Here is a 24,604-nt window from a genome sequence, read left to right as displayed (position 1 = left end):
CTCCAAGAGGATTACTCCAGCGCATTTCCTAAGGTAAAAGCCTTTTCATTTTGGATAAAGGCATTTGAGAAGAGGAAATGAGAAGCCATCCATGCTGAGCACTCCCAGCCGTTGGTTTCTACTTTCCCATTTTTCCTTGAGCATCTTAGTACAAATAATATATTCTCCATTTAACCCTTTCACTAGCCACCCTATAAGGTCTCCAAGTCCTCTATGGCAGACCACTCCATCACACAGCCCAGTGCAGGGGACGCTTCTGAAAATGTTGGCTTTCCCCTCTCTGTCTCACTTTCCCCATCTGTAAAGTGGTGCCTAGAGAATGATCTGGAGGAGTCCCTGTTTCACGGAGTTGCCTGTCCCCCACATTGGCTGTTCCACATAAGGGAATGATCTGGGCTCTTGTTAGTGAGTCATTCACCTTAGTCTTCATGGCAGATCACTTTTTGACTGTTTCCTAGCATTTGTATATCTTTTTGTCAACCCATTGTTTGACTCTGGCAATGAAGCCAGAACATACAGTGAATGTGTCACTGCAAAGTAGCAAGCAAGTGAGAGTAACCAGGCTTTGGTCAACTCTTTTGTATGGAATATTTGTGTAGTATGTGGGCCTGCTTCTGACTGGTGTAAATCAGGAGTAATGCCATGGAAGCCAACTGCTCCACTGCAAAATTAGTAACAGGCTCAATAAAGTGCTGTCTAGCTACAGTGAGAAGAGTAAAAAATGCCATCATCCAATTCTGTATTCTTTGTTTTTCAGTAAGCCCCATATCAGATTGCTCAGTTCACAAGTTTACAGGTCTATTTGTTTTGGGCTGCTTTTCACTGTCAGAACTGTAAGATCACAACAATAAAGATTCTGGAATAGGAATTTAGTTGCCAGCTTGGTGGGTGATGCACAAAGAATACAAGAGATCTGGCTTTTTTCCAGCTAAATGAGTGCTGCTGTGCTGATGACACTAAGAACTTGTTTTGTTCCCAGGCTGAGCAGAGCTGAGTTAAGTATAAAACACGTTGGACCTGAGTCTGTATTCCTTACCTGAGTAAAACACGCACTGAAGTCAGGGAGAGTTTGGCCTGATTAAGAACTGTGGGTTCTGATCCACATGAAGCAGATATGTGACAAAGATCCCACTTTTCAGACTATATCGTCACCCTGGCCACCCCACAGGATCTAACCCTTGGAGTATCTGGGGTAAGCTAAAGGTGCCTTCCCCAGTAAAATCACAATAAGGGGCAATACCACCATTGCCTCCCTCTGGAGGGTGAATCCTGCCTGGCACAAAATGGCCAGCCTAGCTCTGGGAGGTTTGATGTATGCCTCTATGCACTAAGTTCTGTGAGTTTGGCCCTCGGTCTCTTGTGCTGCATTGTAAGAGGGAAGAGCTTCCTGGCCATCTCCCTTTGTCGGCTGTGCAGTGGATCCAGTGCTTAATTTGTCCCAGGGCTGAGCCCTGGCACCTCTGGGCTTTGCAGTTCATAGCTCCGGCACCTCTGGGCTTGCTGTGACAGTTATGAAAGTAAAAAAAATTGTTTGAGCCCCGGCACCACTTTCATTACAAATTAAGTACTGAGTAGGTCTCACTGGAGATCTCTGTCTGTGACCACTGCAGCAGATGTTTCCCAGGCATGTCTTGTGCTAAGTGAGAAGATGCTCTCTGGAGAGTAGGGAAGCATGTGTGTGCCATGTCTTCAGCACGTACCAGTTGTAGGAGGTTATTTACCAGCCCTGGAGTGGGTGGTCAGTGTTGTGATCAATTTGGTCGCCTGGTCAGTTTGACTAGGACCAGGTTTTTCTAAAAGTTCACAAACTCAGGATAGTAGATCACGGTTTTATTTAAATAAGGAGGAGCAGCCATGTGATCCCCAGCCTCCAACTCTGTTGGCTCCCTGTCCATTTCAGGACCCAGTTCAAAAGCCCTGGTTTTATTTAAGAACCTCCATGGACTCTCTTTATCCCATTTCATAGATCTCATCTTCCCTCCTCACTTTCTTTGCTCTTCTAACATGACCTAGCACTCCTGGTGCAAGAACTACAGTGCCTGCATGGAGGAGTGACTGGATGGAGGGAGATAGAGTGGGGAAGCGGGTTGTCAGCCAGTGAAGTGTAAGAGGTTCTCCTGCTGAGCCACAGTCAGGAGCGGAGCGAATAGCTCCATTCCTGACTCTGACCTTCATCTACTCTGGCACTCATACAACTTTGCCTGTAATGACTGAAGCTCAATTGATACTTGACCTCAGAAAAAGCAGTCTACGTAGCATGACTGGTACTGTGGCTGATAATGACTGATAGAGTTTTGCATGCTGAGATGCAGTGTGTCACAGCCATTCTAGGGGGAACACACAGTAATCCTAGTAATTTTTTCCAGAGCAGACAAGGCCATTTTAAGTTCAGTTATTCAAGCAATAAAGACTTTGTTTCTTTATAGCCCTCTGAACCAGAATAATAGTGCCCATGTTACATGGGGATGGTGCCTTTTACCAGTCAAGTTGGCATTCCATCATAGTAATAGTAATAGCATGGGTGGCAGGTGAACCCCAGGCTCTGGGAGGCTAGACCCGGGCCCAGACCATACCTTCTGCCCAAGGCCCCACCCCTCTTGCCAGAGCCCAGAGTCCCTCCACCTCCTGGTGCGGCAGCCAGCCCCACCCCCATCTCCAGGCTGCCCGAGTAACCCCAGCCCAGGAATGCCAGGCGCGTGAGTAGGCGGCGCACGCGCCCCCCCCCCCAGCCCCAAAGCACTGAATAGGTGAGTGGACAGCACAGCCCTCCCTCCCCCCCAGCCCCGGAGCACCAGGTGGGTGAGTGGGCGGCATGGCCTCTCTCCCCTAGTCCTGGATTGCAGGCCAGCCCCGATTAGCCCCCCAGCCTGGGGATCCGTCCAGAGGGGGAAGGGCCCCCTGCGGCACAGCCCAGGAAGCAGGAAGGGGCCTGGGGGTGAAGCGTGGGCAGGACCACGCAAGGCTGTTTGGGGAGGCACAGCCTCCCCCTGCCTTCCATACCCACAGCCCATGAATAGTGAATGGGTTCCATTATGCCCCCGGAGCTGAGATAACAAAGTTTAGATAGAACCATTTAAAACTCTGACCAGAAATTGTTGCTCCTAAAAATCTGGCTTCTATTTTGGTTTTGATTTTTTTATTTTTCCTCCTCATGGTTTTATCTATCATTTGATTAGAATCTGGAACAATAAAATCTCTGATCCACTGTTGAGAGTATAATACACACACTATTGAAGAAAGAGCAGCGGTTCTCAACTGGGGGCCTGTGGCCCCCTGGGGGTCAGTGAGCCCTTTCAGGGGGCCTGCACGGCCCTATGGCTGAAACCCAGTGCCCTGAGCCCCAGCAGTGAAGCCAGGAGCAGCACGGGGCTGAAGCTGCCCTCCCCCCGCCCCCAAGCTAGGAGCAGCTCCTGAGCGAGTCAGGGGCTGGAGGTGGTGCTCCCTCCATGGACCCCGCTGTGTGGAGCTAGCTCAGGCCCTGCCAGCTGCCAGCCCTTGTCCCTCAAAATAGAAGTTAAACTATGCCTATGCCCAAGGGTCCCCTGGCTTGGAGCCCTGAGTTCCCCTCCTCCACCCCCACTGGGCTGTGGAGTTTTTATAGCATGTTGAGGGGGCCTCAGGAAGAAAAAGGTTGAGAACTCTTGCTGAGAATAAAAATCTATTACTAACCATTGCATTTATTCGGGGTTCTATTCATGCCAAGCAGCATGGCTGGACTGATGCTCTACCAAATCAGCTTTGTTGGACTTGGCCTTTTAATTTTGATTTTTTTGTGTGCACAACTCCTGAAAACCCTGCTTCTTGGCAACAATCATTCTAACCAAAGTGAAAATACTCTGGAAAATGTGAGGAGACTAGGAATTTGATACTATTGAACATACTGAAGGCAAATCCTCTCACCTTGTGCCAAGCCTGAGCAAATGGCCTTTGTGTCAGTGAGTTCTGGAGAGGGATGTGTGCTTTTTATTTTTTGGTATTGTAGCTATGTCAGTTTACCACCCAAAAAAGCATCTAACTGCTTCTAAAACATTCTAGTGACACATCTAGCTCAACCAAAAAATAAGCATTCAGAAGTCAGATTTGACAAATGCCCTTGTTAACTTCCCAATACACCAAAACTAGAACTCTCCCTTCCCTATTGTCCTGTTTTTTCCCACTCAAACCACCCCAGAGAAATCCTAGGAATATTCACTGAGGGCTGTGGGTGACTCCTCTGCAGATCTGGCTGCTTGAATTGCCTCTGTACACAGAGATTTTGGGGTGGTATAACAGAATTATTCCCAGAACTTCCACTGGGATAGGGTGGAATTGCATGCCCCCCCATTATGGCTCATTGGCACAATTTACCCCTAAAGTGGTGGTTGTACCATGTCACTGAGTGAAGAATTGGGTCCTGTCTTCTTGTTAGTGGTGTTGCCACATGATTAATGGGCAGGGTTGCTTTGCACACAGACTCTCTATATTTTTCAGCTCTCTTATTCTGTTTGCATTGCAGTTATGATCTCATGTGCAGATGCTGGCATTCTGAGCCCAAGCTACGCCCTAGCTTCGGAATGCTGAAATTACAGCTGAAAATGATTCAGGGGAGAATGTCCATGATCTCGTCCAGTCAGGATCCTTTATATGTCAACATTGGGGAGGCCAAAGAGACTTCTGGGAGCGATCCTGCCCTGTACACTTCATTTAGAAATTTGGACAGCGGAGACAACATTGCTGGAGCAGCTGCTGCTGTCACTAGTGACTATCGCTACATCATGAGCCCCTTGTGCCTTGGAAATGACGTTGGAAGTGAAAGGCATCCCAATGCAGCTGAAGGGGAGGCCAGGAGCCTTCTGCAGGAGCTGGAGTCAGAAAGAGAGAGAAGTTGTTAGCTTGTAAGGAAAAGACGCTCCAGTTCTCTACAACGGGGTGTGTGCAGCTGGATTGCCATGTCGCACTGCTTTCTAAAGCCAGTTGGAGGATGTTTTTAAACTGCATGGGTAGCTATAATTAAGGCTACTTCTGTAGCTAGCACCATCTGTGTGGACTGCTGTTGCAGACAGCTCAGAAAGATCACAAATCATAATAACCCTCTGGACTTTTGGGGGGGTAGGATTAAAGGTCTATCACATCCAATGGGAGTGGGTTCAAAGCTACAGCAACCAATGAGTGTTTGTTTGCTCGGCTAATTCTCATTGGCTGCCACCACAGAGTCGAATGCACATACTAGTCCATCAGTGCTTGCTATTTTGTGGATGCTTTTTCAATTCTGGCTGTGTGAGCTTTGGACCAGTAGATCTGGAAACACTGGCGAATATTTACGCTGTGGTTCAGGACATAGGGGAAGAAAAGCCCCCTTGTGTTCACTCAGCAGTGCTGCCTAGACCTGTTGCCTACCTCAGTGGTTCTCAATCTGTGATCTACGGAGCTGCTTACATACAGTGATAAAATAGCCAGTGTTTTTCAAGCAATGACACTTGTTGCTAGAAGTAGCCCCACCCAAGGCTCTCTTAGAATGTCCAGATGCGTTTGTTGAACAACTAAACTGAAACCAATGAAAATCCAACACCTTTCTCCACCTTGTGCACCTTGTATCTTTCGTTGTCTTCTGTTTGGTATTAATGCAGCCCTGATCAAATGTACAGCTGTTGTAAAATGAGTTGGCAGGGGCAACCATGCAAAAGGATAGAACCATACTTCACAGGGAAGTAAATCGAGCTCTACAGTGGGGGCTGGCAGCAGTGCGGGGAATCCCTCCTCAATAACATAAAGTGGAGAAGAAAGAAACAGCACAGATACAAAATGAAGGCCGGTAACCATGCATTGACTTCATCAGAAGTAGGATCCAGCATTTGCTTTATTGCTTTATTTTAATCTTCCCCCTTAACTGTCCCTCTCTTATGTTTTTCATGTAACCAAGCAATGTAGGTGCCACTGAAAAGATGTGGAATCGTTGGGAGCAAAGAGATCAACAAGCAGGGGTGCTGGAACAATTTGTATAGTGGGGGTTTTGAGAGCAATTGAACCAAACTGTAAACCCTGTATATGATGGAAATCACTTCAAGCCGGGGGGTGTTGCTGCACCCCTAGCACCCATGTCACTAAGGGGATATCTGTCTAAAAGAAGCAGTCCTCACTATGAAAAAATGTGAGAACCAGGGGCCTTGCTGATTAAGAGGTCTTCAGGCATCTGCAAAAGATCAACCACACTGGAACATATTCCGTTTATCACTGCAGCCTTCCAGTGAGGGAGAGATTCATATTACAGCTCTCTCCTCCCCCCCGAAATCAGCATGTCAGATACGTTATAACTGCAAACAGTCATGTGTCTTGTTTTTTAAATAATGTAATATTTTAATGTAAATGAGCAAGTGTTTTGTATAGCGGTCCCCAGCACTGCCAGAGACGTGCAGTACACCTTACCCCGGCTGTCTGAATGTTTACAAGACCAGGATCTAGCTCATCTGACTTCCTGTGCTCTGAAGAACTTTGCAGTATCGTGCAACTTGGGCTTCCACATTGCACTCCCCTCACAGTGAATGCTGTAAAATTCAATGTTTATACTTTGAAATGAAGTGCTAAAGATGGGACCAAGCTGCAAAATTCAAATCCAGATCTGCAATACGAATACCCAAACTTTGCCGACTATGATTTCCATTTTACCCATTGTAAGAGAGGTGCTGATAGCAAAATTCAGAGCCACATTCGAGTCCTAATTTAGAACAAAGTCTGGTGTAGTTGGCGCTGGGGTTTTGAAACTCAAAACAACAATGTCCTAAAGCTACTTCCCAGAAGTTCCACACAATAGACAGCACCATCTTATAGACCAGGAAATGTAGGATTTTTCTTCTCTGTTTAACTGGTATACAGAAAACACTGGTTATAAGTGAGCAAATAACACATAACAAAGGGTATTGTTTTACCACAGTACCTGTGCAGATATGTACATGTTTATTGTGAGAGCTGAAGGCCACGTTCCCTGCAGCCAGCTGGGAAATGGAGATGTACCTATAGAATCTAACTTCTGGAAGCATCTCATTAGTTTTTATTCTTTTTTTAATAATAAAACGTGTACTGTGTCCGAGCCCCAGCCTTGTGTCCACTACATCTCACAACTGGTGATGTTTTCTTTAAGGGCCTTCTCATTCAAATGAGACACTGATAAAATTGGTTGGCCTCATACGTGATTCCCCCTCCTTCACATAAAAACACAATGAGCCAAATCTTTCTCCTCACCAAGCCTGAGGAGCTGAGCTCAGGGCAAGGGGATTCCTGGGAGTGGGGCGGGGATGAAGGAAACTTCCAGCCTTCCTATACTGCAGATCTTCTCTGTGTCACTACTGCAGGCTTGAGACTGCCACTGCCCCTGCTGTGGTGCCCCAGTCTGTGATGGCAAGGGCTGGTGGAGTAGCAGATGTTATAGCCCAGCTGCCTGAGCCTTCCAACTCCACTGGGCAGGAGCTCAGACAGAGCCCTGCTGGGGGATGGTCTATTCAGAATGTCAGTGACTGGGATGTGGGCAGTTGTTCCTAATGGTCAGAGCAGGAGTCAGGCCTTGTGGTTCAGGAATCAGAGCCAAGGGTCAGAGGTCAGAAGTCGGAGCCAAGGGGCAGAACTGGGTTACCTAGAGTGAGGCAAGGCAGGAGCAGGTCTAGGAACAAGCAGGTGCAGGAGCCATTGGCAAATGCTTTGAGCAGCCACTGAACTGCTGCTACTGCTGGGCTAAGAGCCCCACTGCGGACTCTTCCAACCAATCTGCCAGTTAGGCAGCCTACTGCAGGCCTGCTGTGGAGACTGGCTCTAGCTCTGGCTGTGGCTCTGCTGCAGGACGATTCCTGACGAAGAAGAGCTGGTGCCAAAAAAGGAAGGAGGCTAAAAACAGTCACGGGTGCATTCATACCTTAAGACAGGCCTTGCTCTGTGCTCTGAAAATAGCAGCTGAGTGATTCAGGACAGACTCAGGGAGGACCTTCCATACAGAGAGTACCTGATCAGAGAAGATTGTGCCCCAGATTGGTCCAGGGGATCTCTGGGACGGACAGTAGAGATATCCCAGCTAATCCCAATTGCCTTGCGGGTTGCTCAAATATTTTGGTGTTAGATTGTTAGGGGCTTCATATACTTGGCTTGTTCTTGCTCCCATTAAATCCATTGGGAGCTTTGCCATTGAATTCCATGGCAGTGAGATCCGGACCACCCTCAGCAAGATTCTGAGTAAAGTCTTAGCCTAATACTTTTGATTTTGCCATTTCTGGCATCATTTTGGAAGGCTGTCTTCAAAACTAAACCAACTGTTCCCCCTCCTTGCATGGAGCCAGTAGAATAGCGCAGACTCCCCCATAATGGTAGTTTTGCTTGGGCTGCAGCTTCACCATAGCATTCCCTCTGGTGGCAGAGCAGTCAGAAGGTTGGGCTGCCTGTTCTTACAGAAATGGGAGTGCCACAGGAATCCAGCCTGCAGATTTAAACCTGATCACACTCCCTCCTACCCCCAAACCTTCCTCAGCAATGGGACCATGACTCTTCTCTCCCCTTCTAAGGTCTGTTCAGACCACTCAGTGGCTGTGGCACTTACAATGCCTTTTGCAAAGTAAATTCTTCTGCCTGGGAGTGGGGAACATACCCTGCTGCATGGTTCTCCCTTGTCTGTGGAGCTATAGCATACTGGCTATGAAGAGGAGAGAGGCAGCTATGTGGTGAGGATGCTGCTGCAGCATAAATTGCTTTCTCCTCTGTATATGCATGCCCCTATCCCTTAGTGAAGGTCCCTGTATCCGGCACGGGGGGAAGCATACGCCCCTTTAAGAAGGAAAGAGAAAATGTACTACGGTGGTGGTCAGATTTGGGGCCTGTCTACCTAGACACTTTCCCCTTTGGGAAATAATTAAAACCCAGTTATTTAAAATGTTGATTTACTTCTAAATCTCAACAGAATTTCTTAGCCCTGGGTCATCTCACCAAAGGGGAATAACCTCAGCCTGTTACCATGCATGATCATTTATTTTATGTCAGCAGCTACAGTTTTGGGCAAGCTGGGATGATTCTTTCACCTTCTTCCTACAGTACCTTCTTGTAACACTTGGGCCAGAATAGGCCCCTTTTTGAAACATTACTGTGCTATTGTGTCTCGTAAAGGCGCCTATGGAGTCTTGTAGCACAGCCATATTTCTTGTGCAGCTTGTTTATACATAAGGACTGATCCTGCACTCATTGCAACCTCTCTGTTGTCAGTCCTATTAGCTAGGATAGAACTTCACGAGTGCAAATAAGGTCAGAATTTGGCCCACAAGTTTGATGGGACAGAACAGACGTTTATTGATGTGGCCAGACACGTCTGCAATATGAGAATAAACCTCTAACCCATGCAAATGAACCATTCTCCCCACCACTGCCACCCCAACTCCCTTTTTTTTTTTTGGCGTGCACTTAGCTAAGTCTTGCAGGCCTTACTCGGTAAAATCTCCTACTGAAATCAACCACCGTTTTGCCTGGCTAAAATCTTGAGCTGGTCAAATAATTGAAAAAAGCATGTTTGCAAATATATTCCTGAATAAATGACTTGAACTCCATTTGGCTGTTATTCACACTATTCATTTTGTGTCAGTTTTCAGCCAACTGCCAGCATTTGTCAATTGCCAGCGTTTCAAGAGTCCATTGCTGAAGTTTGTTTATAAGCTTTTCTATGACGCTCATCGTGAGTATCTGAGACCCACATTCACGGATTGATCATTATTCATTAGTCAACATTCATTATGTTCCTGTTTAAAAATCGGTTATCTAATCAGAGAACAGAAAAGACAAAAGGCCCTGCTTCTCATTTACTTGTTCTCTCAGTGTAAAAGGACCTTAGTGTCAATGAGCATTAAGACTGTAATGACTGTAGGTTTTGAGCCTGACAGTGGTAAAATGTGAAAAATGGCTATGATTCTGCTTTGGCACTGTCTCCTATTCCATATAGCCTCAATCTTGAGAGAATATAAGATATTCCATTCCTAAATCTGTGTGGGCTGGGGAAATAGGGTATTCTCTGCTCTGCCCGCAGTACCATTGAAATTGCAGAGAGGCTGTGTATTTAAACACTATTGCTGCTCACCTGGGTCTAGCAGAGCTTCTCTGACCACTATTCTGAGAGCTTTCCAAACATGGCTACAACTAGCATGTTTCCAACTGTAACATGAAAATGATGAAAATGTTTTGGGGGGTTGTTTTTGCAAGCTTCTGTTTTCTAACTGAGAAGTTACTACAGGAAATATTTAACCTTAGGAAATGTGTTGCACCTGCTAATTGAAGTGCTCACAGATAGGGTAGGGATTTAAAGGGGCTGGTCTTGTTTTTTTAAACCTTTTTAGGGACTGACTGTTGCCAATCTGCTATATGAATGAATGGACTTAGGAGCAGGAAGGGGGTTGGTCTGTATGTGGAAAATCCTGCTGGAAATACACAACATGATGCTAAATAATGCTCAGAGCATTTCCCCAAAGAAACAAAACTGACAGCTCTGAAAGCCTTGAGACAACGTGGAGAGCACTTAAGAAAACATTCTGTAACTGTAACATAACTAGTACACTGGATTCAGCATGTCACTGCACACTTAGCTGACATATAAGACATGGTTTCTGATTGCTACCTTGTTATTAACTGGACGGTAGACTGCTGTAGTGTTTCTCTTGTGTTCAGACTATTATTACATTTACAAAAGAGGTTTTGCCTAATGGAGTATTGATGGTTCACGGAGAACTTGCTGGTGGTTTGCAGAGAGCTGGTTGGTCACATGAGGGTTTGTCTCTAATTGTTAAAAGAAGCTCAGAATAGTTTGGGCTAAATTCTGGGCTGGTGTAAATAGACAGAGCTCCACTGACATTAGCTGAGGAGCTGGCCTATTAAATAAGTATTTTCCTAATACTATTTCTCCATGTAAGCAACTGCTGTAGTTTCCACAAGGATATTCCATAAACATGAAAGGGCGGGAAGGTAGTCTGCACATTTGTGTATGGGAGGGAGATGTACATGGGAGAATTGCTTTATTAAGATCTAGCCTACACTGTGGAAAAGTTTGAGAACCCCTAATTTTAGAGTATTGAGATAAAAATACAGGGTGCAATATGCCTTTCCAAATATAGTTCTTCACTGTGGATACATGTTCTTTATTCTTCTTCACATTCTAGTAAAATAAAGTATCAGAGGGGTAACCGTGTTAGTCTGGATCTGTAAAAGCAGCAAAGATGCATCCGACGAAGTGGGTATTCACCCACTAAAGCTCATGCTCCAATACGTCTGTTAGTCTATAAGGTGCCACAGGACTCTTTGCTGCTAGTAAAATAAAGTGACAATGAGAAGCACATTTCACAATGGTATCCAATTCTACTCAGTTATACTGGTGTAAATCTAGAGTAAAGCAACAGTGAAATTCACTAATTTCATCTGAGTTACTCTGGATCTACAGCAGTGCAAATGAAAGCAGAGTTTGGCTAGCTATGTGCAATATGCTCAGAACAATAAAAATCATTAATTCGCAGTTTAAATCCACCATTAGTGCTCTGCTTACTTACCAATTTGAGCTCTGAAGGTGCTGTAATAGCTCTTCAGTGATCATGGAGTGTATGCCTAAGGTGTAATATGTTACTGAGATAAAAAGTGCAAATTTGAATAAGGGGGACACAATAAATATGTGAAGGATCTGAACTGAACTCTCAGAAAAACATTTTTTCCTCTATGTCATTTAAATATCTTCAGATATAATGGGTCAGATGCTGGCTTCAGCTGTGCTCAGAAGGCCGCTGTGTGGTTTTAAAGGTATTATGCCAAATTCTGATCTTAGTTATGCCAATGCAGCTCCATTGAAGTTAATACATTCGGTTGCACAAGTGTACCTGAGAGAAGAATTTGATTCATTAAGTGAAATATTTTCCAGCTTCAAATATATCTATTGATGAAGTCTACGTGGAACATTACTAAAGTTTCCTGGGACTGTTGCACTGCCAGTGGGCCACGTTTTCTGTTGGCACAAATGGGCAGAACTCCATTTCCACAAGCAGAGAATTTGGTTCAAAGTTTTCTCTTTTTTTCCTAATTAAATATACGTCGGCAAACATTCCTAGTCTGTTGAATTCTGCAATTTTGAAGTCAGTGAGGCTGCATTACTGTAACTGAGGAAAATAATCTGGCCTACAGAGACTTCTCAGGGCGTATGGTACTTGCACTAGAGAATCATTATGTTATTGAAGCATGACTTATATAATAGGATCTTTTACAGCCGGCTGATTCTCCTGTCACACTACTGTAAATAAGGAGTAGCTCCACTGACGTCACAAGCGATACAATGGTGTAAAACCAACATATGTGAGAGGGGAAATCAAGCCCATAATCTACCATTCAAATAGACTTCCGTGAAATCACAATCTGACTTCTCTTGTATGAAGAGACCTGTAAGGATCGAATCAGCCTCATGCTTTTTCACCTAATCAAACTTCATTTAGTATCACTGAGGCCTGATTTTGATATCACATCAGTGTCAATCAGTAGTAATTCCATTCTGTCTCACGTACGCATATTCAGCAGAGCAACATTCTATAGATGCAGTTGCAGGTCCATAAGCCATTTCAAGGCTGCCTCTGTGACACTGATGATATCCTCCCTTTCACCTTTGAATCCTTATTTGGGGCATTACATTATGACGTGTTTGATGATTTGGAAGTTCTCACCGCAGTCACACGAAGGAGAGTCTTTGATTTTCCACTTGTGCACAAAGTAGCCACATGTTCCATGGTTTGTCTGGATGAGGTTCAGTGTGGTCCAAAGTCTACATGGCAGGTTGAAACTTGGAGAGTGGCTTGTTGGGCCTGTGATAATGTGCTTGCTTGGAATCGTGGATGAGGTTCTGATACTTTGCCATTCCCTGGCCAGATCCAGAGACATGAGGTGGTCGCATGGATTCCATAGTGGTTTTCATGATTTTAGGTGTTGTTGGGGTATGTTGTCCATAACCTGCCAATGGGAAGTTCCAGGTAGCCTTTGTTGGTCCCAGGGGCTACTACCCCTGAATGGATCTTTAATGGCTCCCTGTGGAGTAGATTACTGAAAAAGGTCAGCAGTAATTAACTTGCATTGAGTAATTAACTTAATACTGAGAAGGAATTACACAAGCAGTAAAGGGTTACATTAAGCACATAACTCCTATGTTAGACATTAAAGAACTATACATTAAGAGCTATACATTCCTCTTAGTGAGTCTCTCTTTCACAAACAGGTCCTGTCCTAGCCTCACACAGTTCCTGCTTGGCAAACAGAGAAGGTGGTTACCAAGTCTATGGACAACTTCTTCCCTCTGGGTCTGGTCTCCTCAGCCCTCTGGTCTGTCTCGGATTCCCTTGAGGCAAGGCCTTGGCTGCCTGGAAACCCCTCTGGCTCATAGTGCTACTTGAGCCCACAGAGCAGCGTTTTGGTTACTCTGTCTAGCTGCTTCTTCAAGTGTCAATTAAGGAATCTCTCCCTTTTCTCTCTCTGCCAGTAATTTACTTTGCTTGATTTTATACTTTTTTCCTCAAAGGAGTCACATGTCTCAAAAACATGCCCAGTGGGCATGTAGTTATTAACTTTAGCTGATTCGTATTTTGGAAGGGGCTGGGGTGTGGTATTGAACAAAGACCATACCACATTTCCTCACTCATCAATCATTCACTTTGGCTCTCTGCATGGTGTCCTTGCTGTAGGGTCACTATAACCAGGTCAGCCTGTGCTCGGTGCTGGAACTTTATACATGTGTTATAAATGTATTGATAGGTTCAATATCGATTGCACATGCAGGCTTTGCCAGTCTTTTGTCAAATCTGCTTCTGCTTAAAGGGACCCTGCTCCTAGGGTCCTCTGCAGTTCTTCAGCCAGGTTTAAGTCATGTCAAGTTATGCTCACACATTCATTCAGCACAGCCACACCAATTTGGCACCATCCCAACAGTCTTCAGCATGTTTAAGTTCTTGTGCTGTGGCTATAGCTTGATGGATAGCTGGAGACAGTAGAGATGTTGATCTTAAAGTTCCCATGATGATTCGCGTGGTCTGATTCAGCTGTATTGCAGCGTCTCATCCACATTGGTGCACTGTACTCTGCAACTGAGAACACCAGGCCCACGGCCGATGTTTGTAGCAGCAGGGCAATTGATCCCCAGCTTGTTCTCGCTAATTTTTGGATCCTATTGATGCGAGTCTTCGCTTTGGAGGCTGCTTTCTTGAGGTGGTCGTGAAAGGTGAGTGTGTGGTCAAGAATGACACCAAGATATGTTGGCTTTGGGTCATAATGCACAGTTTCAATAATTAGAGTGTTTTATGTGATTCTGTTGTCAATTTGCTCTGATTTTCTTGGATTTGGTCTCAGCTGCCATGTTTAAAAATACTCCTCCATGATCTTAAGGTCAGATGTCAGAGTCATGTCAAGTTCTTTAAAGTTATGGGTGTGAATTGCAAGTGCCAAATTATCAGCATATGCAAACTTCTGCACTATCAGTTATATCACTCATGTAAACACTGCAAAATGTCCAAGTGACTACAGAGCCTTGTGGTTACCCATTATTCAAAAAGAGTGTGGCTTGCTGGTTTGACCTCTGAGGTATGTATGCATTGCTCTGCTGCTAAGCATGATGCTCAGCAGCCAGAGAGTGCACAGGCAGGGGATCACTTTGGCCAGTTTTAGTAGCAATCCATCCAAGCAGACTGTGTTGTAAGCTGCTGACGGATGAAAGTGGTTTAATTCCAGTGAAGTAAATGGAATTACATCACTGTAAAACTGGTGTGAGTTCAAAATCAGACCTTGAATGGGATCCACGAAGGAACTTAGGGCTGCAAGGCTGAGTACCACAGTGCATAGCTTTCATGCACCTAGGAAACCACAGGAGCAACACTGTGATCCACAGAGTGAGTTAGGCACCTAGGCTTCTTATACAATGAATAGGGAGAAGTAGGCACCTAAGAATGTGATTCGTAAAGTCAGAACATTAGGCGGAGAGCAGCCTAAGCTAGCCAGTGGGAGATACCGACCAGAGGTCTGTGTCCTAAGCCCCACCCTTCTCCTAAAGGTAGCCTAAGCCTGGGCTGCACAGAGGCACCTCTGCTCGTGATCCATGAATTGTGGAAGGATGGGCGCTTGACCACCTAAGCCGCATACAGGACCTGAAACAAAAGAGGCAGCAGCAGCACTCCTTTATATTTTTTAGCTTAGTGGCTAACTAGGCTATAGAGTCATTCTAACTCTTTTTTCTGGCTCAGGTAATATTTAAGTTTTCCATTGTTTAATTAAAGTAGAACAACATCAATAGGAGAGATTGAGGGGGCTCTCATATCAGACTATTCCATAGCCTAGTGATGAGAACATTCACCTTAGAGGTGGTAGGGCCTTGTTCAAATCCCTTCTCCTCCTCAGAAGGAGGGGAGACTTGAAGCACATCCTCGATGAGTACCTTATCCACTTGGCTAAAGGTTCTAAGGGTGCTTCTCCCTCCCACAGCTGTTTTGTGTGAACTTGCCTGAGGGGCCCGATTTGGTAGGCATATTCAGAGACTGCCTACTGGGTTGGGCAGCCAAACATCTATCTTTCCCTGTTTGTGACTTGCTTAGGCAAGAGAGGTGTCCAGGAGCCTAGAGCAACGTTGCAGCGTGCATGCACAGAGGAAAACACTAAGGGTATGTCTATGCTACAGTGACACAGCTGCAGCACTGCAGCTGTGCCACTGTAGTGTAGATACTTCCTACATTGATGGAAAGTTTTTTTCTGTTGATGTAGATAATTCAATTCTCTGAGAGAAGCTAGGTTGATGGAAGAATACTTCTGTTGACCTAGTTGGGTCTACACTGCATCTACAGTGTGAGTTTGTCAACCTAACTACATCCCTGGTCTACACCTAAAACTTAAGTCTACCTAGTACATTGCTCAAGGCTATGAAAAATTTCAGACCCTGTGAAATGTAGTTAGATTGACCTAACCCCCATTGTGGACACAGCTAGGTAAATGGAAGAATTTGTCCATCAACCTAGCTACCATCTCTCGGTGAGGCGGATTACCTGCAGCAATGGAAATATCCCATCCATCGATTTAGGAAGTATCTACACTACAGCAGCACAGCTGAAGCACCATAGCTGTGCCGCTGTGGTGTAGACATACCTTTAGACGTCTACAGAATTTGGCAGCAATTGAGCAGGAATTTTGTGGATCACAGTGGTGCCTAAAAAATGGGACTTAGAAGCCTAAATCTCTTCATGGAACCCACCTCTTATGTCTAGCCTGTTGCTAGATTCATTTTTATTGGCATCAGAAAATCTGCACATTGGAGTGTCCCCCACTAACTCAGCTTTCATTTAAAAATACGGTGATGGTTTTTACTCAGTAAACCTCTTGTCAATTATCACAGCAACAAAGCATCACCAGGCACGTGACTTTACTATGAAAAAAGGTGTGTCCTTACCTTGTGGTAGCTAATATGTGGTAACTAACATGAGACATAATCTTGATGAAGACAATGCAGTTTATGAATTTCACATGAGTTAACAGGTAAAAGTAAATCCTTCACGCCCCCCAGAGTCTTTACCTTAACCTGCTAATGTATGAAAGCTACAAACTGCCTTGTCTTCAGTAGTTTACATCCAGTGAGCTAACATGAGGTAAAAACACATCATTTTTTATAGTGAAGATGCACCCAAAGAGTAAACAGCATGATACTAGTTTTATTCCTGAGATGGTTACAGGCACAGTCAATCCTGCTGGGATTTTGAACCCATGGTTACAGAGGTCATAGGGGGTTCAAAACTGAGACTTAAACCTGCTCTGCCATAAACTCTGGCATAACTTTAAAGTATTTATCCACAAAGAACACATACTTACAGTGGCTGAAATTTAATTTTAAAACATTCTGGGCCATATTCTGTCTTTTGTTAGGAACATAGGAATTGTCATAACAGATACTTCAGAGGAGGGTGCAAGAAACCTTGTAATCGACAATTATGGCATAATATGCCCAGAGGGGAAGTTTCCTCCTAATCCCAGGCTGTTAGTGGTTGGTTTATGCCCTGAAGAAAAAGGGTTTATTTAAATGTTTATCCCCTCATAGAATCACAGAATATCAGGGTTGGAAGGACCCTCAGGAGGTCATCTAGCCCAACCCCCTGCTCAAAGGAGGACCAATCCCCAACTAAATCATCCCAGCCAGGGCTTTGCCAAGCCTGACCTTAAAAACCTCTCATATACCTGAAGTCAGTAGGGTGGCACTGATTTCACTGAGAACAGAATTTGGCCTCCAGTTTTCAAATCTTTCACATTTCATTATTTACATTCCTCACAAATATGCCTGTAAAAGAATTCAAATTTAGGCCTTTTAAAAAATAGATGTTAATTTAATGGTCCATAGATATAGAGGCAAAATCTTTCACAACATTTGCCAGAGGTTGTTTTGCTTTTGAACCTGCCTTCAGGCTTGTTTTTGTCCTTCCAGTCTTTCTATCCCTAAAATCCCATTTAATAATTTCTGTGTAATCTGAACACCTTCCCCTGGGCCATGCTCTCCTCTGTTACATAAACTGTAACCCTGTTACTTCAGTGAGGAAGCACCAGTATAAGTGAGGGGAAAAAATGGCTTTCATTGGGCCTTATCCAATGCCTATTAAAGTAAATGGAAAGATTCCCATTGACTTCAGTGGGCTTTCAAATCAGGCCCTTTAAGCTGTTATGATGGGAGGCTGTTCAAGACCAGATGGAGTATTCATCATTGTGACTGATCAAATAACTTTCCCATACTAATCTAATTGTACTGTTTTGTCTATACAGATCGCCCACTTCTTGGTTCAACATAGTAGAGTGCATGCTGTCCAAGCCAGTTTTACCATCTGAATGCTTTAATCTGTATAATAAGTTTGTTTGAGACTAGTAGTAATAACAACACTGTTAACATAGATAGATTTTCACAAGGTTAATTGTGAAGAAGCTGTAATAATCTGTTGTTAGAGAGAAAACCCTGTTCTCCGTATTCATGGCATGTTCAATCAAGGAGATTTCCAATGGCATTAATTTGAATTCTGCTCTCAGTTACTCTATGGCCTTCTATGGAGCTACAGGGTGTAACAGAGAGCAGAATTTGCCATTCTGTTTTGCATTAACTCTTTTGCATGCAAAGCCTAGAGACAGCCATATATAAACTATTAAAGGACTCATTTATATGGTCAGCACCGAAATAGGGAAGCAAAAGCAGTAATTACCAAACACATTCTACAACTGTCACTTTTTATTCTTTGCAGCTTTTGCTGGTTATTTGTCTTTCAGGATGTTTGTAGGTGGATGAGGTAATATCTTTTATTGGACCATCTTCTACTGGTGAAAGAGACAAGTATTCAAACTCCACAGAGCTCTTCTTCAGGTCTTTGTGGTGCTCAAAAATGTGTCTCTTTGACCCCAACAGAGGTTGGCCAAATAAAAGATATTACCTCACTCACCTTGTCTCCTTCCTATCTTGGGACCAACACGGCTACAGCAACACTACAAACATCTGAGCCCCTCACAACTGTTAATTTATCTCCACATCACCCCTGTGGGTATATGATGCAAGGCTCCAGACCTCTTATTATTTTAAAATATGAATATTATAGAATTAAAAATATTTGCTGTAAAATAATTTGTCACAAATCTGAGAAATCAGCACACACAAAAAAAGCATTTACAGCAATTATTTCTAGCAACAAGCCAGCAGTTTTTGACTTCAAGTAGAGGTCATCTAGGAGCCTGAAAATAATATACACTGAAATGTATGTAGGCAATTTTAGTGCAAAAAGAAGCTAACAGATGCAAATATAAATACTTCTATATTATTTTACTGATAGTTCCTTCAAACTAGCTCTCCAGTGTGTCTGCTCATTGCCTTTGGAAGAATAGCAAAGTGTGAGGGAAATATTTACATTTGTGCCTGTTTTGCTGTCCTTAAACAATGAAATGCTGTCTCTGTGCGCCTTTGACAAAGAAAGAGCTCACTGTGAGGGTCAGAAATCTCAGGCTCTGCTGAAATTCTGTTCAACACACATCCCGGCTGCAAACAAAGACTGGTTCATCCAAATGTACCAGTCTGCATAAGGTGCTACAGGAAGCATGTGTCACCAGAGGAATGTTCAAAGAGCCATTCTCTTGGGTTGCTACCAACATGCCAGTAAAGTTAGTTAACTGCCTCCAAGCTTCTATAAATGGACTGCAAAGGTTTTTCTGAAAAATTACGTATACACCAACAAAGAGAGTGCTCAGAGGCAGAAGCAGCCATAGCTGTAAAAAAGAGAAGCTGCCAGCCAGGCACTGTGAATGCCCCCAGTGGCATGCATGTGGTATTTACAACAGCAACGAGAGTTGCTAGTGGGAGAGGCAAAGAGCTGCATGCTGGAAGCCTGCACAATCATTCAAGGCAATTACAATCTAGGACTCAGGAGCCAGGGTTTAAAAAAAAAAAAAATCCCATTTGGAGCCATCCATTTTATGTCAGCATCTTTCATGCATTACAAGACACCACCACATATAATCCTAAACAAATATTCAGATGCTTTTCATGAGTTCCTGAATGGTGGGAGGATGAGGTACAGACCAAAAAATACAGGGCAGCTGAGAAAGAAGATGCCTGTAGGCCAGATATTCACAGACAAAATCTCTCACCGATACCGATGTAATTCTACCCATTTCACTGGAGATGCACTAATATAACTGAGAGGTCACTTTGCCCTTGTAACCGTCCGGCGTTGGGGTTCGGCCCTCTCAGGCGCAGCTGGGAGCCAGGGCGCCTCACTACAGACGGCAAAGTAGGTAAGGGTTCAGACCCCTCAGCAGGGGTAGGGCCAACGAATAGTCTCTAAGCCCAGGCCCTGGGTCTGGGCGGGGCACTAAGCAGTTCAGGGGTCAGCTCCCTCAGCAGGGGGCTGAGCAGCAGTTCAATGAGGAAGTCTATAAAGCCCAAGCCCTTGCTCAGGGCAGGGCAACAAACAGGTACAGGGCTCAGGCCCTTAGGCAGGGGCTGAGCAACAGTTCAAACAGTAAGTCTATAAAGAAGGCCTCCTCAGGCCAGGGAGAGGGGGAGTCTGCCGCCCTTGGAAGGGTGGCAGGGGGAATGCAGGCCCTCCTACTCCATTGCGTTCCAGCCTGGGGCCCTAGCAGCGGCCAAGACTCGCTGGTGTCAGTGGGGATCCTGGCCACAACACACTGACATTGGTTCAGGCTCCTTGGGAGCCAAACCAGAGTCGGCTACCCCGGGCCACTTTCGACCTCCCCCTCTCTGGGTACCTGTGTCTCACTGGCTTCTTCCGGTGGGTCCCAGACCATGGGTTCCTCAGGATACCGAGCACAGGGAAGCTCAGGCAGATCCTCAGGATACCGGGCACGGGGCAAGCTCAGCCAGTCCTCCTCAGGATACCGGACACGGGAAAGCTCAGGCAGCTCCTCAGGATACCGGGCACGGGGCAGGCTCAGGCAGCTCCTCAGGATACCGGGCACGGGAAAGCTCAGGCAGCTCCTCAGGATACCGGGCACGGGGCAGGCTCAGGCAGCTCCTCAGGATACCAGGCACGGAGCAGGCTCAGGCAGCTCCTCAGGATACCGGGCAGGAGCTCGGCCAGCCGTGTCTGGTCTCTTCAGAGGCCAGCCTCCAAGTGAGCGCCAGGGCTGTGCCTTTATACTTCCTGTCCCGCCCCTTGACTTCCGGGGGGCGGGAACGGGTGTCAGTGGCTCCGCTCACGTTGGAGGCTGCAGGAGCTTGGCCCTCTCAGGCGCATCTGGGAGCCAGGGCGCCTCACTACAGCCGTTTCTCTTTTCTCAATAGACAAAGCGGTATATTTGCCCATCTGTTTGTGCGGCACAGTGTGCATAGGAATGTGCACAGCTCTTAGAACAGTGCTTGTCAGGGAACTGCTGGTGGCGGTGTGGTGAAGCCGAGGAAAACTTACATATTGCTTTTTGGAGTGCGTGGTCTATGTATCGAAAATAATGGTAAAGCAATTTTTAAAATACGGCAACAGTGAGGCAGATTTAACTTAAAGGGCATCTGGTGTGAAAGCGGAATGGTTGGCTTGGAATTCCTCCAGACTATGAGGCATTGAAAGTCGTTGCAATATTTTACTGGTTAGGCAATTTTTCATTGATCTCAGATTTAGCCAGTTCTCTCCATGTCACCATGGAATTATAATCTCCCTGCAGGTAACATGCCTGCAAGCAAACATGAATTTTTATAGAGTTGCGTTATTATTTATTTTGATAGGGAAAGAATGTTTCACCCACAAATGTAAGATCCATCATTTATGTTAACTAAAGGGTAGTATGATGGGATATCTGTGGTATATTATCCCTCTCTATTGCTATTCAGACAGCAACAGAATATTTGGCTGATGCCCCTTCTACTGGAAAAAGGACAGGAGATTGGGATTGGAAGGTCCTGTGGAAGTTGGGGAATGTCAGTTGGAGAACAGGGGGAAAACTGATCTGTGGGGGAAAGTGCTAAATGCAACTGAAAAGGGGAAAAGACAAGCCCTATGGAGATGTAAAGCGTCCCTTTGGGAATGGGATGACTGGCAAAAAATAGGGGGCACTGCTTAGAGATTTGTTTTATTGTTGCCTCAGGGAACAGTCAGGTTTAGTCAAATAATAAGGGAGGATTGTGCCTGTTAGGGCAGGGGTGGGGAACCTTTTTTTCTATCTGGGGCCACTGACCCATGGAAAAAATCAGTTGCGGGCCACACAGAGCCCCACAGGGGAGCGGGCATGGAGGGTCGGGGCTTCCCCTAGGCTCTGGGATTGGGGCAGGGGATTGGAGTGTGGGAGGGGGTGAGGACTCTGGCTGGGGATGCAGGCTCTGGAGTGGGGCAGGGGATGAAGGGTTTGGGGTGCAGGAGGGGGCTCTGGGCTGGGGGTTGGGGTGTGGGGTCTGGGAGGGAGTTAGGGTATGGGAGGGGGTTCTGACCGGGGGCCAGGTGTTTGGGGTGCGGGCTCCAGCTGGGCTGCACTTACCTCAGACAGTTCCCAGTCAGTAGTGCTAAGGCAGGCTCCCTCTCTGCCGGGGCTCCGCGCTACTCGCAGAAGCTCTCGCCATGTCCAGCCCCTAGGTGGAGGGGACGGGTGCTGCTGCGTGACGCATGCTGCCTGCACCCACAGGCATCGCCCCCACAGCTCCCATTTGCTACAGTTCCCGACTAATGGGAGCTGCGGACCCAGTGCTGGCAGCGGGGGTAGTGCAGGACTTCCCTGATCGCTCTCGTGCCTAGCGGCTGCAGGGACATACCAGTCATTTCCGGGAGCTGACCTGACTTTTAATGGCCTGGCAACCCTGTGCTCACGGCTCCAGCCCTGCCAGGGGGCACCGACACTCGGAGCTTCCAGCCTGTGGCATGAAGAGTTGCTGGATGAAATGACTCAGTGGGCTGGATCTGGCCTGTGGGCTGTAGGTTCCCCACCCATTAGGGACTCCGACAGCAGGAGTTCTGTTGTGTTATGCCACCACAGAGGGAGTTTCCAGAGGATTTGTGCTTCAGGTAGGCACAGGCCCTCCAGGAACAAGCCAGTACAAAGGGGCAGTGAACCCACTAATCCCCTCCCTCTTGGTAGTGCTACCTGTGGTCCTCTCTGTGGGCAGCCAGCTCCACTTTTGACCAGTGTATGAGGGACCAAGTAGTTCTGTCTCCCCTTCGCCTTCTATAGGGTGGCTAGCACCACAGGGAACACTAGCTGGGGACAATCCCTGTGCTCAGGAGAGTTCAGGAACTGATGTTGTCCCTGACCCCTGTGCTAGGGTTGGGGGAGAGGGTAGTTTGGGCAACCATGCTAGACCACGTGAGTTAATTTCTACAAAAGCAGAAAAAGCTGGAGTTTATATTGGGATCCTCAAGTCAGGCAAAAGAGGATTTGCAATGTCACAGCAATGAGAGACATCTTTCTCACACATCACTAGTGCCTGGGACCATCTCTACCAGCTGGTCAGGGAAACCATAGGATAAAAGAGCATTGACAGCCTTGCGGACTCCCACGGAGAATGCTCTGGGGAACTATGGATTGTTGAGTCTATGTACAACACAACAAAACCCTTTTGTGTGTAAGGTAGGAACCCCAAATAGTTGTTAGAGGGTTCTCATGTTTGATTAATTATGTATTAATTTCTAATGTAGTTTTGTCCTACTTTTCCCTTTACTGTCACATGTGTACAGTTCTTTGTTCAAAAAAGAAGAGAATGGGACACGAGGTCTTCTTTTTTGTCCCATTGTCCTATCAACCTTCCTGGTCCCCCACTAAAACCCTTTCCATGACAACCCCCCTCGTTTCCTAGCACTTTGCTTTGAAAATCTGATCAGCCTATAGAGGGAAGGTTGGTTGTGAGGGACAGGGGTGGGAATGGGCAGTGAAGGGGTTGATGAGGACTGTGGGCTTTGGTACAGGCTTATTTTGGGCATCACTCTCGCTTCAATCTATCTGAAGCTCAAAAGCTTGTCTCTCACCAGCGGAAATATCTTTTATTGGTCCAATAAAAGATATGACCTCATTCACCTTGTCTCTCCAATATCCAGGGACCAACATGGCTCCAACACTGCAAACATCAATTTATCTATAAATTTCTAGAATTGAGGTTCCCAGGACTGAATGCAGTTTTCTAGGAACCTTTTCACCAGAGCAGTATAAAGACCTTCCCTTCTCTGAGATGGGATTCTTCTGCCTTTACAAACCAAAACCATGTTGCCTTCTTTTGCAGCCATATTGTATTGCAAGCTCATTTCTAATATGTTGTCCATGATTGACCCTAATTTCTTTCAGCATTGCTGCTTTCCGAGTGTCTCCTTCTCAATAAATATTTGTGACTTATTTTATTCCCCCTGTATGTCTTAGCTTGCATTTGTCCAGTTGAAATATTTCTGTCCATAATTCTAACCTTTTTAGGTCCCTTTGTATTACTTCTCTTATTTCTGGTGTTTGCAGGTCCTCCCAATTTAGTATCATCTGCAAATTTAATACATATGCTATTTCCTCCATTCTTCTTGATAACTAAAGAATTTGTTAATTAAAATTGGATCTAACATCTCTCTCTTGTGAAACTGAGCCCCATTTACATTACAGATGCAATTGTGTCAAGGAGCTGGTTAAAACATGGTTATCTCTTAACCTGGTTACAAACAAGGTTTCAATTTACAGTGTAGATCTAGTTAAACCCTCTAAAAATTTAGCCTTCAAAACTTTCCAACCAGGCTAAAGCCCACCAAGGAGCCTCCAGGATGGCAGCCTGATTGCAAAAGCCAGTGAAGGTCCAATCTACACTATAACTTTCAACCATGTTTAGAAGTGGTTTATGTGAAAGCTCTGTTGTAGCCACATTCCCTGAAACAGTTGTTTTTCTGGTGTAGACCTAGGGACATTTTTTCTATAATGCCTATGTAATTTAGGAGCCTAAGGCCACATCTATACTGCAAAATGTGGTTGATGCTGTTGCATCAGTGTACAGCTGCTAAAGTTTGTATATCACTTGGGTGTATGCATACTTGGCTGCTTGTGTCAACACTGTGCTAACACTGGGGGTAGGTATGCCAGTGTGCCATGCTACACAATCTGGCACACCTTTTGGGAAATTTTTACAATGTGTTGTAGAATAGAAATT

The 24,604-nt window shown here is 45.5% G+C and overlaps 1 protein-coding gene across 8 annotated transcripts in view; it reads left to right on the top strand.

The window, feature by feature from the left end:
• TYRO3 (TYRO3 protein tyrosine kinase) overlaps nt 1-11,281 on the top strand; it is a 65,437-nt gene extending 54,156 nt beyond the window's left edge. For 7 of the 8 annotated variants that reach the window (XM_050954949.1, XM_050954953.1, XM_050954951.1 and 4 more), the window contains one exon: nt 4,496-7,061. In XM_050954949.1, the coding sequence (XP_050810906.1) occupies nt 4,496-4,871 (376 nt within the window). In that variant the 3' untranslated portion in view covers nt 4,872-7,061. Of the gene's footprint in view, nt 1-4,495; nt 7,062-9,583 lie in introns of those variants that run through there. The other variant, XM_050954948.1, reaches the window with a different exon arrangement.
• The last annotated feature ends 13,323 nt before the right edge of the window (nt 11,282-24,604 follow it).

Source organism: Gopherus flavomarginatus, chromosome 5 (genome assembly GCF_025201925.1).
Source record: "Gopherus flavomarginatus isolate rGopFla2 chromosome 5, rGopFla2.mat.asm, whole genome shotgun sequence".
Classification (NCBI taxonomy): domain Eukaryota; kingdom Metazoa; phylum Chordata; order Testudines; family Testudinidae; genus Gopherus; species Gopherus flavomarginatus.
This window is presented reverse-complemented; position numbering and strand designations above follow the sequence as displayed.